The sequence below is a fragment of the Belonocnema kinseyi genome, chromosome 9, assembly GCF_010883055.1.
Source record: "Belonocnema kinseyi isolate 2016_QV_RU_SX_M_011 chromosome 9, B_treatae_v1, whole genome shotgun sequence".
Lineage (NCBI taxonomy): Eukaryota > Metazoa > Arthropoda > Insecta > Hymenoptera > Cynipidae > Belonocnema > Belonocnema kinseyi.
In genome coordinates this window covers 100,421,711-100,436,590 of record NC_046665.1, presented here as the reverse complement: position 1 = coordinate 100,436,590, position 14,880 = coordinate 100,421,711, and the positions used below count along the sequence as shown (strand labels likewise).

The 14,880-nt window shown below is 28.6% G+C and overlaps 2 protein-coding genes and 1 pseudogene across 4 annotated transcripts in view; 1 reads left to right on the top strand and 2 right to left on the bottom strand.

Moving 5' to 3' along the window:
• LOC117180923 (alpha-methylacyl-CoA racemase) overlaps positions 1-7,691 on the bottom strand; it is a 16,338-nt gene extending 8,647 nt beyond the window's left edge. Inside the window, exon 1 of one of the 3 annotated variants that reach the window (XM_033373553.1) lies at positions 7,566-7,691. The gene's annotated coding sequence lies outside the window, so the exon portion shown is untranslated. Of the gene's footprint in view, positions 1-3,092; positions 3,112-6,844; positions 7,046-7,565 lie in introns of those variants that run through there. The other 2 variants (XM_033373554.1, XM_033373556.1) reach the window with 2 other exon arrangements.
• On the bottom strand, positions 5,350-5,500 carry LOC117180956 (annotated as a pseudogene).
• Positions 7,692-7,946: 255 nt separating the features above from the next.
• LOC117180922 (importin subunit alpha-3) overlaps positions 7,947-14,880 on the top strand; it is a 37,924-nt gene continuing 30,990 nt past the window's right edge. Inside the window, exons 1-2 of the mRNA XM_033373552.1 lie at positions 7,947-8,071; positions 9,310-9,412. Coding sequence (XP_033229443.1) covers positions 8,006-8,071; positions 9,310-9,412 — 169 coding nt within the window. The 5' untranslated portion in view covers positions 7,947-8,005. The remainder of the gene's footprint in view (positions 8,072-9,309; positions 9,413-14,880) is intronic.

Sequence of the window (14,880 nt, the reverse complement as noted above, 5' to 3'; positions counted from 1 at the left end):
CTAAAAATGTAACAATCATCGAGCACGCTCCTACTGACCAATTCAAACATTAAATCAAATTCGTCCTATGTTCACTATTTGGTTATTAAGTTTTAATTTTTCTTCATTTTAGAGCCTTAATTATAATATTTTATAATATTATATTCAATGCCTTTTATTCATAAAAAATACTTTAATGGTTTAGGTTCAAATAAATCATTTTTTTTCTGGACAAATGGTTCAGTCAGTAATTTCTTTGTTTACCTTACTATTACCTGAAAAACTGATCATTTCAGTAGGATCAATCTTTTTTCTGTTCCTTAAATGCTACCAAACCTTAAAAAAACTCTTCAATTGAACAACATTATGCTTCTTCACGATTTCGTAAACTATTTCTTCACTGCTGGAAGTAAAAAGATAGGCATTCTCTCAATATCAATCATTTGCTATCTCTAAGCTAGTAACGGATTATTGACCCTTGGTTCACTGAAATATTTCTATCACATTAAACTTCTACTCTAAAAATGTTGTAACCTTCAAAATATATTAATTAAAATCCGTATATTTTGCACTGAAGTGTTCAAAGCTAGATGGTTTCCTTTACATGATCCTATTTGTATTTTTCTTTTGTCAACAAAATCTGATCGAAAATCTCTACATTCGGATCAGTGAAAATTCACTGCTTCCCAGTGGGATTTCATTCGAAACCAGTAGCGCACTTCTGGCTATTCGAATCATCAAAGTTTCACTAATAAGATTAACATAAAAGAAAATTTTAATTTTTTAAATCACTCTGCTGTGTTAGTTTCAGGTAGTTCAGTGAGACAAAATACTTTATGTGGATAAATCAATTTTTAATCCATTCATTCGATCTAGACGTTGTTTTCTAAATTAAAATTTTTTAAAGTTCAAAAAGATTTTTGTCTTTGCATTTTTTATAACAAATAATTTTCAAATTAATTAACGACAAAGTTGGATTTTTTTCAACTATTAAAAAGTACAATTGCATTGAAGATTTTCAGATTGTTCAAAAAAGGTTTTATGTCTGTGCTAAAACCATTTAGAAATAATTTCTAGTGGCCGAAAAAATTTTAAATGTTGTATTATGTTATAAACAAACTTTATTTTTCGGTAACCGAAATGTTTAGCTTATTTGAATCCGAAGTTTTGTTATGAAATGTGCGAAAAAATAAGGTTTTATTACAATTAGATGTTTAAACAAGTAATAATTGGTGCTAATTTGTAAAGTGTTATAGCAAAGAGTCATCAGAAAGAGAATTTTAGCCGACGAACAAAAATAAATCTTATTAGTTAGAAAATAGCCAAACTCTAAAATTCTTTATGAAATTTGTTTAAAATAATTGTTAAATAGTATCTATTTTCAATTAATAGTAATAAAACGTTTATTTCTCTCACATTTTATACAAAAACTCTGGATTTTAATAAGCTAAATATTCATAATTCCAAAAGTAAATTTTCTTCAATCATTTGTTTATAACGTAATATAATTTTTATCAATAATATTCTCACCCACAGCAAATTATTTCTATCGTACATTTACCAACGTCTATCCTTTTCTATTTCTTCTGTTCTATTCTATTCTTTACCAATCCATCTCAATCTTTTTCTATCATTTTTTCAATCTAAATTCACCTCTATCTGTTTCAATATCCTTTTACCTGTCCCATCCTATCCTTTATCTATTTAAGTCAATCTTTTTCTATACCTGTTAATCTGAATTCCCGTCTATTTTTTTCAATCGCTTCTTTTTCATCTCGTCCGATACTACATCTATCAAAGTTTATCTTTTTCTATCTATTATTTAATCTAAATTAGCGTCTATATTTTTCGAGCACTTCTTCTCAATTTAAATTGATTTATCCTATTATTTTTCGATGTCTAATTTTCTATAGTTTTATTTATCTGTAAATATAAAATCCCGTTTATCTTTTTTAATCTCCTCTTCTCTATCTCATCGCATTCTACATCTATCTACGTCATTTTCTATCTATTTGTCAATCTAAATTCACTTATATCTTTTTCAATTCCCTCATCTCCATCTCATCCTATCTTTTATTAATTTATGTCAATTTTTTCCTATCTTTGTTAATCCAAATTTCCGTCTATCTTTATTCACCCCTAGGTGGCTGCCAGTTGAAGTAATTACAATGTGAAATTAGTCCTTTCGATAGTGGCCCGGTAAACTGTTTTGCCAAGTTCGTCTTTCTGGTACGTTATCAACTCTAAATTATATTTTTAAATAAATTTCCTAACTTTTCAATGGATTCCCGCATTTTCAGGGATAGAAAATAATAATAAGAGTACTCAATGGCAAAATATAGAAAAAGAGATAGACAAAGATTCAAATTTATATTAAAGAGATGGAATGAAGTATAGCGAATGAGAAAGAGGGTCCTCTGTGACGAAAGATAGAGAAAAAGATTAAAATTCGTAATAGATAGACTAAGTGATAGAAAAAGATAATTAAGTGTCCTCGGACACAAAATGTAGAGAAAGAGATAAAAGATAAGTGAGAATGGGGATGGAAAAAGGTAGCATTTTAGGGATGCAGACGGACCCATTGAGAGAGATATAATAGTTCTGCACGCTGAAATTTTCGGGTAAACAAAATTCTATCCTCTTGAATCCATTTCATTCCAGGCTTTTTTCCCGGACCAAACAGTTTCATTTCGATGTAATTCGGATTGGGGGATATGGATTAGAAAGGATTGAAAGTCGTTCGGATTGATTTTGGATTAATTAGGATTGGGGACACGCATTGAAAAGAATTAAAAAGTATCTTCGGATTGGTTTTGGATTCATTCAGATTGGAGTCCCGAATTGAAAAGTATGTTCGGAAAGGATTGAAAGTCGTTCGCACCCTTGTAGCACGGAATATTCCAGGAACGTTCCTTGAGCGTGTAAAATGTCCGCCACTTGGGAAAGTTCCAGGAACGTTCAAAGAATAAATTATCGTTATTGTTATTATTATCAATGAATATCCGATAAACCGTAAGTAATAGGTCAAAATTAATGTCAGTTTATGATATAGATACAATATTACAATGTAGTATATACGGTACTCAAAACTAAAAAATAACATCTATTCTTACCTATCTCTTACGGCTTACGAGATAATTGTTACTATAAATAACATTAATGGAAGGTTCTCCACAGGTCCCAGTGGAACGTTCCCAAGCGGCGGACATTTTCCACGCTCAGGGCACATTGCTGGAACGTTCCATACACGTTTCTGGAACGTTCTGTACTATTAGGGGAATGATCTAGCATTCATTCGGATTGGAAATCAGATTGAGAATGAATGAAAGCTTGTTTGCATAAGTGTCGTATTTATTTGATTTGGTATCGGATTTATTCAGTTTCATGCCGGATTCATTCGGATTAACCTTCGAAAACGCTTAAGGATTGAAAAGGATTCAGAAGTATTAAGATATCTTTCCGAATGGGGTTCGGATTAATTCGGACTGACCGTTCGGTAAAGATTCACTGAAACTAACAATGCAAGGTTCGGGATATTGCATTGATAGGTTTAGACAAGGTTCGTTCAACCCAGAAAATGTCAGCTTGTCAGGGAATATTGCACGGTGCTGTTTAGGTAGAGTTCTGAGCCGGTTATATTACTTTGAGAAAGGTAACGAGAATGAGAATATTACCGAGAATATAACCGAGAAATAAATTCGCTGCGAATTTATGAGAATCTAAGAATTTATTTTAATTAATAGAAAACTGCATTTTTTCGTTAACTGTTCGGTTGAAAATTCAACTCTTTTTTTGAAAGTTTGCATTTTTAATTTTAAAGTTTACCTGCTTTGGCAGAAATTAAATCTTTTCCTCATAAAAATACAACTGTTTGGTTAGAAATTAAGCTATCATACTATTTTCTTGAAAACTTAACTATTTTGTAGACAACTAACTTTTTGTTTAAAATATATGTTTTGGCGTTGAAAAATGAATTGAAATATTTCCCGGATGAAAGTTCCACTTATAAAAAAATGGCTGTTTATTACAAATTTATCTGTTTTAGTACAAAATTGATTTTTTTGGATAAAAATGCAACTATTTGGTAGAGAATTGAACTATTTTGTTAAAAATCCATCCTTTTTGGTCGAAAAAATTCGCCTTTTTGGTTTGAGAATTCAATTTTCTTAGTATAAACTTATTTTTTTGTTACAAAAACTGGATTTTTAATGTGACTGAGTTAACTGGAATCTTTTTTGGATTAAAAATCAACTTTTTTTGTGATAAAAATTCTTCTGCTTTAAGACAAATTTTATATTTTTTGATAAAAATGCAACTATATGCTAGAGAATTCAACAATTTTGTTAAAAAGCCATCCTTTTTGGTTAAAAATTCGTCTTTGTGGATTGAAAATTCCATTTTTTTGGTAGGAAATTATTTCTTGTTAAAGAATTCATAGTTTGATCGTGAAAACTCGACTAAAATCTTTTTCAACAGAAAATTCAATTATTTTTTTGAAAACTTAACTTTTAGATTCAAAACTTTCTTTTTTATATAAGAAATTTCATTTTTTGTATGAAAATGCAACTTTTTAGTTAAAAATCGTTCTTCTTTGCTTTATAATTCAACTAATTTATTTAAAACATTTGGTTGAATGCCTTTGTTAAGAAATCACTTTTTTGTTAAAGATTTCTATTTTAAGTTGAAAAATTATCTCGTTGGTTAAAAGTTTAATGATCTTGTTGAAAATTAATCTTTTTTAATTGAAAATTCAACTACTTGGGTCAAAGTTAAACTACATTGTGAATCTTTTTTATTGAAGGCATGTCTGGTTGTAAATTTAACTGTTAAGTGGAAAATACTTCTTTTTTTTATTTAGAATTAATTTTTTAACAGAAAATGTGACTTTTCCATTTTTTTAAGATTGATATTTTTTAGTTAAAAATTGGCATTTTTTTAGTAAAAATAATTTTAAATTTGCATGTGAAACTCTGTCCCAGGAAAAATGGTTACAGCACAGATCTGTAACTGTTCTAGAACACAAAAGAACGTGTTCTAGAACTGGTTAGTCAGAGTTTACGAACATGTGAGTAACTATGTCATCCCCCATACGCTAGAACAATTATGTGACAGTTCTAGAAAGCTGTGACAACCGATCTGTAACAATTCTAGAACGTAGGTACGCTGCATTGTAAATAATCTAGGACAATTCTATAACAGCTCTAGAACTGTTATTTATCAAATATGGAACAGTGTTATGTACCCCTCACCGCAGTCGGATGTACGAGATATTCGATTTGACCCTATTTATGTCCTGGGTTATGCCAGGGATAACCTGTCAAAATATCCTGCGAGACAGAAATTTTGATATTCGCATGACTACATTTTGATACGGGATAGCGCGTACGCAATCCCGACTAGCAAAAATTATACGTCCGATATCCACATTAGGTATATTCGCAAGGTTTAGCTTGACCATAGTCTTAGCGAACTAATCTTTGTTCCTAATTTGTTCTAGAACACACTTATAACAGGGTTCTAGAACTTCGATATAACACTGTTACGGCACAGTTCTAAAATAAACTTGAAACAAACATTATAGAGCGACTGTGATCAATTTGTTCTAGAACCATTCCATAGCAAAACTGTTACAGAACAGTTCTGCTGTCACATAGTTGAAAAAACGTTTTGTCACAATTTTGTCACAGTGTTCTAGAACACTGTCACTTTTTTGTTCTAGAACATTTCGGTCACAATTTTGTCACAGTATTCTAAAACACTGTCACCTTTTTGCTCTAGAACAGTTCTGTCACCATCTTGTAACAACTGTTATAGAACACAGCTCCTTTTTTGATCTGGAACAGTTACAGAACCTGTTTACTGGGGTTTTATTCCGCTTTTTTCAAGCCTTTAACAACATTTGAATATCAATGATTTGAAATGAAAAATTAGTCTTCTTATTCTACTTCGTGGTATTTATTAAGTAATGTTAGGCAATAGAATTTTGAGCTTAGAGTTTTAGTCTAACAGTTTTAAATAATAAATAAGCTACTGCTTTGCATATTTTAAATTCCTGAATATATGTCTGACCTAGAAAATAATTTATATTCAACCGTTGATATAAGCTGAAAAATAAAGATATTGTTAAAAATAATAAATTCTCTTAAAATTTCCTAAATACTGTCATATTCTCGGTCATATAACCTGAAATGACATTCTCGGAAATATAAGAACTCTTATGTTCAGGACAGTTTGGAAGATTTTCTCGATGCGCAGTAGTATTTTATGGCACCTACGGGTGCGCACTAGATTTTTTGTTTTCCTTTTTTGATTATATCGGGACATACATGTCATGATTATTTTATATACTTACAAAGAAATTCAAATTGAAAAACAATTTTTAATATATTTTTTAAAATTTGTATTTGATTTGTTTAGGACTCATCCGGAATGGGGGCGACGGAATAAAAAGTATTGCAATGAAATGTTTAGATTCATTCGGATTAAATTTGGAGTGAATGAATGGATTAAAAAGTGTTGAAAACTTCCTTCGGATTAGATCGAAAAATTTCGGATAGGTTTAAAATAACTTTCAATCCGAAACTTTCGCCAGGGCTATCTTTTTCTATTTCTCAATTGGTATCTTTTTCAATCCTACTTCCAGCGCGAACCCCTCACACCAACAAATTTGTAACGCAATTTATTGAATATGGACGGTCCCTTAGTCCGGAGGTGCCAGCACCAAACCAGCCCGTAAATAACTGTAAATATTTTCCGTGAAAATCCATGATATGTAAGGTTTCAAATTTCAAGGTGGGTTTCTACGGCATTGTATAAAAACTTCACGTAAAAATCTACACGGATAATTTAATTTTGGTATACTTACTGAAGTTCTGGGTGATAAAATAACGCTTTTACTTATCACTACAATTTAATCCAGTTTGTCCTCGAAAGCACAAAAAAAAAATACTTTTAACAAGTCAGTGTATAAGACTCCACAAGAAAAGTAGTTTCATTAATATTTAAAGTGCATTCAGCAATGCAGCAATGACTGGGTGACCACAGTTCACAGTTTATAATTAGCTATTAATGTAAACCACGTAAATATCGTATAAACATGCAATGTATATGTCATACATGATCATTGATAATTAAAAAAGAGCAATATTTATATGCAATAAACCTTTAATATAAAAGCAAATTCACACATTTTAATTAGTTTTTTTTTCTAAAAATGCTTTATCAAATCGCAATAAAGTTATGAAAAATTGAAAAAAGTTAAGAACAGGTGGTGAACCCCTAAAGTCAAAATAAGTAATTTAATATTTGTCGAGGTTACATGGCAAGACCCTGAAGACTCCGATAAGGACTCCAAAATTTCAATTTCAAGTATTGTACGTCTTTTTGTCCTCAAAATAAGATAAAAAACACAACAAAAGTATTTTAGATAAAAAAAAATCACAACCTTAAATTGAGTTCACACGTTCGCTTGCAGTGACAGCTGGCATGAATCTTTCGAACTAAAATGATCGCGAGGGTGTAAGAAGGACGAAATGAATAGGTAAGTGAGAAGGAAATTACAGATTTTAGCGTTTTACCACTCTTACCTCGTGGGGCGCCTGGTGTTCCGAGAATCGAGTTCGCACTTCACAAACAACGAGTCGCCATGCTCATATGCCATATGCGTCCATATGCGTCGGAGACGGAGTGATCTATCAAACCAGAGAACGAACGAAGGTGAAGGTGCTCCTTGTGAAACCGACGTGAAACTGCAGACTTTCGGAACGCTGTCTTCGCAAGTCCTCCGATTTTTTTTCTCCCTCCAGTGAACCAAGCTTTCGCGCGTGTAACAAGACCGATTCTCGCGGATAGCAAAAGCCAAGTTTTGTTATGCATGATACTGCATATTGACGTATACGACCTTATCACGCGACGGAATGCAGTTGCTGAAATAAGAGGGTGAAATCTTACGGAATCCAGACATTTGGCAGCAGTTTCCCTTTACCGGCTCATCAATCTACGTAAGACCAGATTGGTTATTGTAAAAATGGCGGCGGAAATGCTAAACAAGAACCGCCTGATGGTTTTCAAGAACAAAGGCAAAGACCAAGATGTAAGTACTATGTTCCACATTTCTATTAGTTTTGAGTCAACCCAAATTCGGACATTGCGGGTCAATTGGCGTCATTTCTCTCCTCGAACTGACGAAAAAATCATTCAAAAGTTTCGAGATGGTGCTTCGTTTCGTATTATGAATCATCTCGGAAATGTTGCCCCTTCCGCTTTTCCTCTCTTTCCAGCGATTGCTGGAACGTCTTGACAAAATGTGATCATCGTTGGACATCTACAAGTGGCCTTGACTGTATTTTCCACCTTGTCTAAAATCTCTGTGAAAAATGTGCTCGAACCTTCAACTCGTGACTTCACGAAAGTCGTGTCGACCACGTTTTTTCTTTTGCAGAGATAATTAGATTGAAATCCACGTTTCCAGGGAATTTGTATATTTATTTATTTGGGAAGGAATTGATTAGTAAACATACCAACATTTGCTGTTGACTAAGTCTAAATTAGAAATGATAATTATGTCTTTGCCGATTTCCTGGAAGAGAACAGGACAAAACCGGGACAGAAGTATTCCCTTGGAGGGAGTATGAGCAGATGCTAGATTGGCAGTTGACCAATCAGAAAAATTTCATCCTGAATTATAATTTTTTTTTCTAATTGAGACAAGACAGCCGAAGATTTATTGCTTTCTTAAAACCTTTCTTCAATTTTGATAAAATCTCTTTTTATTTTTGGATAATGATATATTTTTTAATTTACCTGTCAGGTTTTGAAAAATTGTTTAATTTTATTAATTATTTCGTCATAGTATTTTTCCATATCATAAAATTGAATTTCTATAAATGTGTGTTCTTTGTTTTAATTTAATAACTGAAACTTGAATGAACAAAAGAAAACTTATTGTTAGACTTCTTGAACAATTAAGGATATTATTTATTGTACTCCTTAATTTTTTACGAAATTATCCATAAATTTTTAAATTAGCTTGGAACTGGATTTATTTAAGAAATGCGAAAAGTTTTATTTTGCGATTTTTCCCCCTTGGGTCAAAGTCCAAGTTTGGCTAAAATAGCTTTTAAAAAAAGTTCAATTTATTTTTAATGTTACACGAATCTTGACATTACAAAGACGAACCTCTCTAGCTTTAGCACTATAAGAATTTTTTAACTTTCACTAAGAATTATCAAGATTCCAACTTGACATTAAAGAAAATGGAAGTTCCATTTTATAAAACTCATTTTAACTTATATTATTTATTTCCTACAATTTTCACAATACATTTTTTAGGAAATGCGAAGAAGGAGAAACGAAGTAACTGTAGAGTTAAGAAAAAACAAACGAGATGAAACTCTTCAAAAAAGACGAAATGTACCGATCACAGATTCTACGGGTGAGTAATTTGAAGCTAATTATTTAATTTAAAATTAAAATTATTTTTCGGGAATAGTTGGCATCGTGATCGCAGGTCAGGAAAAAGTAGGAGATTGTGAAGGAAAACAAAAAAGAATTTACAAGAACTTAAAAAAGTTGCAAGGCATTTCATAGGACTTGAAATAGTTTTGGATATTTTGTAAGATTCAATTTAATTTAAATAGATTTTTAAAAATTTGACAGGATTTCACAGATTTTTTCTAAGATTTCACGGTATTTTCAAAAATTCGAATGACTGAACAGTTTTCAAACAATTTCAAGGGATTTACAAATTTTTAGGATATTTTAACAAATTATCAAAGATTTTATAAGTTCAGGGTGGCCGTTGTACCGGGAAACCAGGAAATGACAGTGAATTTTTTTTTGACCGGGAATTTTACAAATTTGTAAAAGAAAATTCTGTCCACGTTCCATTTCAACAGTTTAAAAATAATTAGTTGAATTGTTATGTTTTTCAATTATTCCATTACTTATCTTACAATGTGTCATTCAAAATTTTTGACTTTAACAAATTTCCATTTAAAAGTTTTCTTTTTAAGCTTACATTTTTAATTTAAAGAATTTTTAAATGCTTTCTTAAAGACATGAACAAATAAAAAATAAAAGCCTTTGATGTTGCAAATTTTGGATAAAAAACATTTTTATTTAATAAATACATTTTTTTAATTTATCTGTACTTTAAGTTATAAAAAGTGAAGAAAAATGAGTTGACAAAACGATTATCGATTATAATCATTGAATGTTTAGAAATATTTGAATTTTTATTTGAGACAAGTAAATTGAAAACAAATATTTAAAAGTAAAGATTATTTAACTGAATTGTTTGGCATATAAGGTCTGGAATCGTTAAAATTTTGAAGAGCCTTTAAATTTTGAACGTTACAATTTTAATTTTTATATTTGAAAAATGCTTAATTTGTGATTGAAAATTTTAAATTTTGATATATAATTTACAAATGAACATTTATAGAAAAAATTTGAGTAATTTCAAGAGATATTTAGGATTTTTAAAGAATTAAAAATTATGATGCAAATTTGAGAAAGTTTTCTTAAAATCTTCTTGAATCTTTTTTTACAATTTTGTTTAAATCTTTGAAAAACTTGTTAAATATCCTCTTCAAATAATTTTTTAAAATGAAAAATTATTTTTAATTTTCCTATGAATCTTGAGAAAATGTTTTTATTTTTTTGAAGCCTTTAACAATTCTTGAAAAGAATCTAATTTTTTGGTTTAAAATCTGCCAAAATCTACATTTTGTTTTACAAAATAATAACAATAATGTTCAATTGTTATTTATACATCCAAATTGTAAAGACATTTTCTAAAATTTGCAGGATTTTCTGAAAATTGAAGAAAAAATTCAATTAATTTTGACAGACATTTAGATGTTCGGAAAAAATGTCCAAAATAATTTTAAATTTAAAACAAATTTAAAACAATTTCTAGATTTCTCAAGATTTTGAAATAAAATGTTGAAGCTTTTCAAGGAGTTTAAACTATTTAAAAAGAAAATAATTGAATTTCTAATTTAAGAAGTGTTCTAGCTTTAAATTCATAAAAATTATATAATTTTGAACATTTTAAAGTTCATTGATTGATTTTTTAATTTAGAGCATTGCAAATGATAAAGTGGATTTATATTTTGTTATATTGAAAAATGTTCGTACCTTTAATTTCATACGTGTAAATTATTGAGCTTTTGAATACAACATTTTTTTAATTACAAACTTTTAAATTTCAATTTTAAAAGTTCAAAATTTAACGAAAGATGTTCGAGAAGCGGGAACTGACCGGGAATTTATTTCGTCGATTAAAATGGCCACCCTGTGTAAGATTTCAGTAATATTAAGATATTTTATCAATTTAATTTCTTGGGATTTTATAATATTTGATCGATTTAGAAGGATTTCTACTTCAAGAATTAAAACAAAAAAGGTTTTTGGATATTTAAAAATATTTCAAGACATTTTTAAATTATTCATTTTATTTGAAGGGCTTTCAAAGAATTTTAAAGATTTCCGGGGAATTAACAAAAATCTCAAGATTTTTCAAGAAATTTAAAAAGTATGAAGGGACATCAAATAATTTGAAGCAATTTTGGATTTTTAAAAGATTCCAATTTGTAATATATTTCAACAATTTCATGTAATTTCATGGGATTTTATAATATTTTAATGGATTTCAAAGAATTTATTATCAAGAATTGAAAATGGCCCTCGTAAAATTTCAAATATTTTAAGGTATTAACAAACATTTGAAAGACTTTAGGATATTTTCAAATATTTCAGGGAATGATCAAGAGCTTTAAAACGTTGCAAGGAATTTTAAAGGATTTTAAATATCTTAGGGTGTTTTTAATAAATTTCAATAATTTGAATTGATTTGAAAGCTTCAAAGAAGTTTTAAATAATTTTCAAAATTTTCAAGGGGTTTATAAATATATAAAATATTTTAGGGCATTTCAAAAGATTCTGAGAGAATTTCTAAGATTTCCGAGCATTTGAATGATTTTAAAAGCTCTCAAAGTACTTTATTAAATTCTCTTGGATTCCAGGAAATATTCTCAAAATGTTTTCTCAATAATTAAATAGGATTTTAAGTATTTGAAAATATTTTAAGGTATTACAAAAGATTTTAGGATATTCTAAAATATTTCAAGAAATTTTTAACTTATTTTAATGATTTGTAGGACTTTTAAATAATTGTAAAGATTTTAGGGGAATTAAAGAAAAATCGAGGAATTTTCAATTGCTCTTAGCAATTTAATGGGATTTTAAAGGATTGGAAATACTTTAGGGTATTTTAAACGATTTTAAGGGATTATAAAGGATTTTCTCATATTTTCGAGGTTTTAGATCATTTTAGGCGATTTTAAAAGATCTCAAAGTATTTTAGGCAATTTTCTAGAATTTCAGGGATCAAATTGCATGTGATTACAGGGTATTTTATAACGGTATTTTAAAATTTTATAACCATTATTGTTATGTATTATAAACCCTTAATTTTTAATTATAATCGGGGTATTTTATAATATTTTAGGGTATTTTTGACAAATTTCCATAACCTGAAGTGACTCGAAAGGATCTGAATTGAAATCTGAAATATTTTTGCGTATCGGTTTTTTAATAGGACTTCAAATATTTTAGGCTATTAAAAAGATTCTCGTATATTTAAAAATATTGCAAGGAATTTTCAACTTATTTCAATAATTTCAAGGGCTTTTAAAGAATTTGGGGGAAATTAAAAAAAAATTTCAATTGTCTTTAGTAATTGAATTTAATTTCAAAGGATTTTAAATAATCTAGGGTATTTTAAAGATTCTAAGAAGTTTTTAATAGATTTCAATCATTTGAAAGGATTCCAAAAGAATTTGTGGAATTTCTTCCAAGGAATTTTAAAAAGTTTTCAACATTTTCAAGGGATTTATAAATGTTTTGAATATTTTAGGGTATTTGAAAATATTCTAAAAGATTTTATAATATTTCCGACGATGTTAATGATTTTAAGGGATTTAAAAAGCTCTAAACGAATTTTATTAAATTATTCAGAATTTCAGCAAATAGCATCTGATGGTATGTAATTTCACGGAATTTTATAATATTTTAATAGATTTCAAAGAATTTCTTCAGAAGACTTAAAAATGTATTTCGTAGGATTTCAAAGATTTTCAAATATTTCAAAGTATTACCAAAAATTGTAAAAACTTTAGCATATATTAAAATATTCCATGGAATGTTCCAGGGCTTTTAAAAATGTAAACGGATTTAAAAATATTGCAAAGGATTTTAAATACTTTCGAGTATTTAAAAGATTCCAAGAGAATATTTAGGGATTTTAAAGGATTTTGTAAGATTTTCGAAGATTTAAATAATTTTAAGGGGCCTTAAAAGTTCTCAAAGTATTTTAAGCAATTTTTCAGAATTTAAGGCATTAGAATGCATGTAATTTCATGGAATTATATAATATTTTACGGTATTTTTAATCAATTTCAATAACCTGAAGTGATTCGAAAGGATTTTAATGATTTTAGGGTATTTTAAAACGTTTCAAGGAATTTTTAATAGTTCTCAAAATTTTCGAAGGATTTGCAGATATTTCAAATATTTTACGTCATTTTAAACGATTCTGAGGGATTTTATAAGATTTTCGAGGATTTAAACGATCTTAAGGGATTTAAAAATCTTCACTATTTTGTAATTGCTTTTAGTCATTTAATGGGATATTTAAGGATTTTAAATTATTTACGCGACTTTGAAAGATTTCAGGGGATTTTAAATAGTTTTCCAATGGATTTTATAATATTTTCGATGATATAAATTAATTTAAGGGATTTTTAAATTTCTCAAAGTATTTGATTAAATTCTCTAAGATTTCAGGAAATATCAGAGTTCATGTAATTTCACCGTATTTTATAATATTTTAATTGATTTAAAAGAATTTCTACTCAACAATAGAAGAGGGATTTCGTAGGATTTTAAATATTTTCAAATATGTTAAGGTATTACTAAAGATTTTAAAGATGTTTAGAGATTTGAGGAAATATTCATATATTCTAATGAATTTTTAAATTATTTATATTATTTGAAGGGCTTTCAAAGAATTTTGAAGATTTGAGGGGAATTAACAGAAATTTCAAAGAATTTTCAATTGCTTTCAGTCATTTGAAGAGAGTTCAAAGTATTTAAAAGATTTTGGATGTTTAAAACAAATCCCAAGATTTTTTAAGAAGTTTAAAAAGTTTGAAAGGTATTCCAAGAATTTGAAACAATTTTGGATATTTTAAAAGATTCTAATTAATTTGTAATAGATTTCAATAATTTCATGTATTTTCGCGGCATTTTATAATATTTCAATGGATTTCAAAGAATTTCTTCTCAAGAATTGAAAATGTTTTTTGTAGAGTTTCAAATATTTTAAGGTATTACCAACAATTTTAAAGAATTTAGGATATTTTAAAATATTCCAAGGAATGTTCAAGAGCTTTAAAATTTGGAAAAGGAATTTCAAAAGATTTTAAATATCTTAGGGTATTTTTAATTAATTAAAATAATCTGAAGTGATTCGAAAGGATTTGAAAGATTTTAGGTTATTTTAAAAGGTTCAAAGAAGTTTAAAACAATTTTCAAAATTTTTAAGGGATTTTCAAAAAATTTTAAATATTTTAGGACATTTTAAAAGATTTTGAGATATTTTATCAGATTTCCGAGGACTTGAATGATTTTAAAAGCTCTCAAAGTATTTGATTAAATTCTCCAGGATTCCAGGAAATATTATCACAATATTTTCTCAAGAATTAACCCTTAAACGGCCAAAACGCCACTACGGGGACACTGCTTTTCAACGGCCAATAACTAAGACTATACGACACTAGAAAAAATTGAGAAACATATATTTTTATTGCTTAAGATCTCCTCTTTCCGACGGTG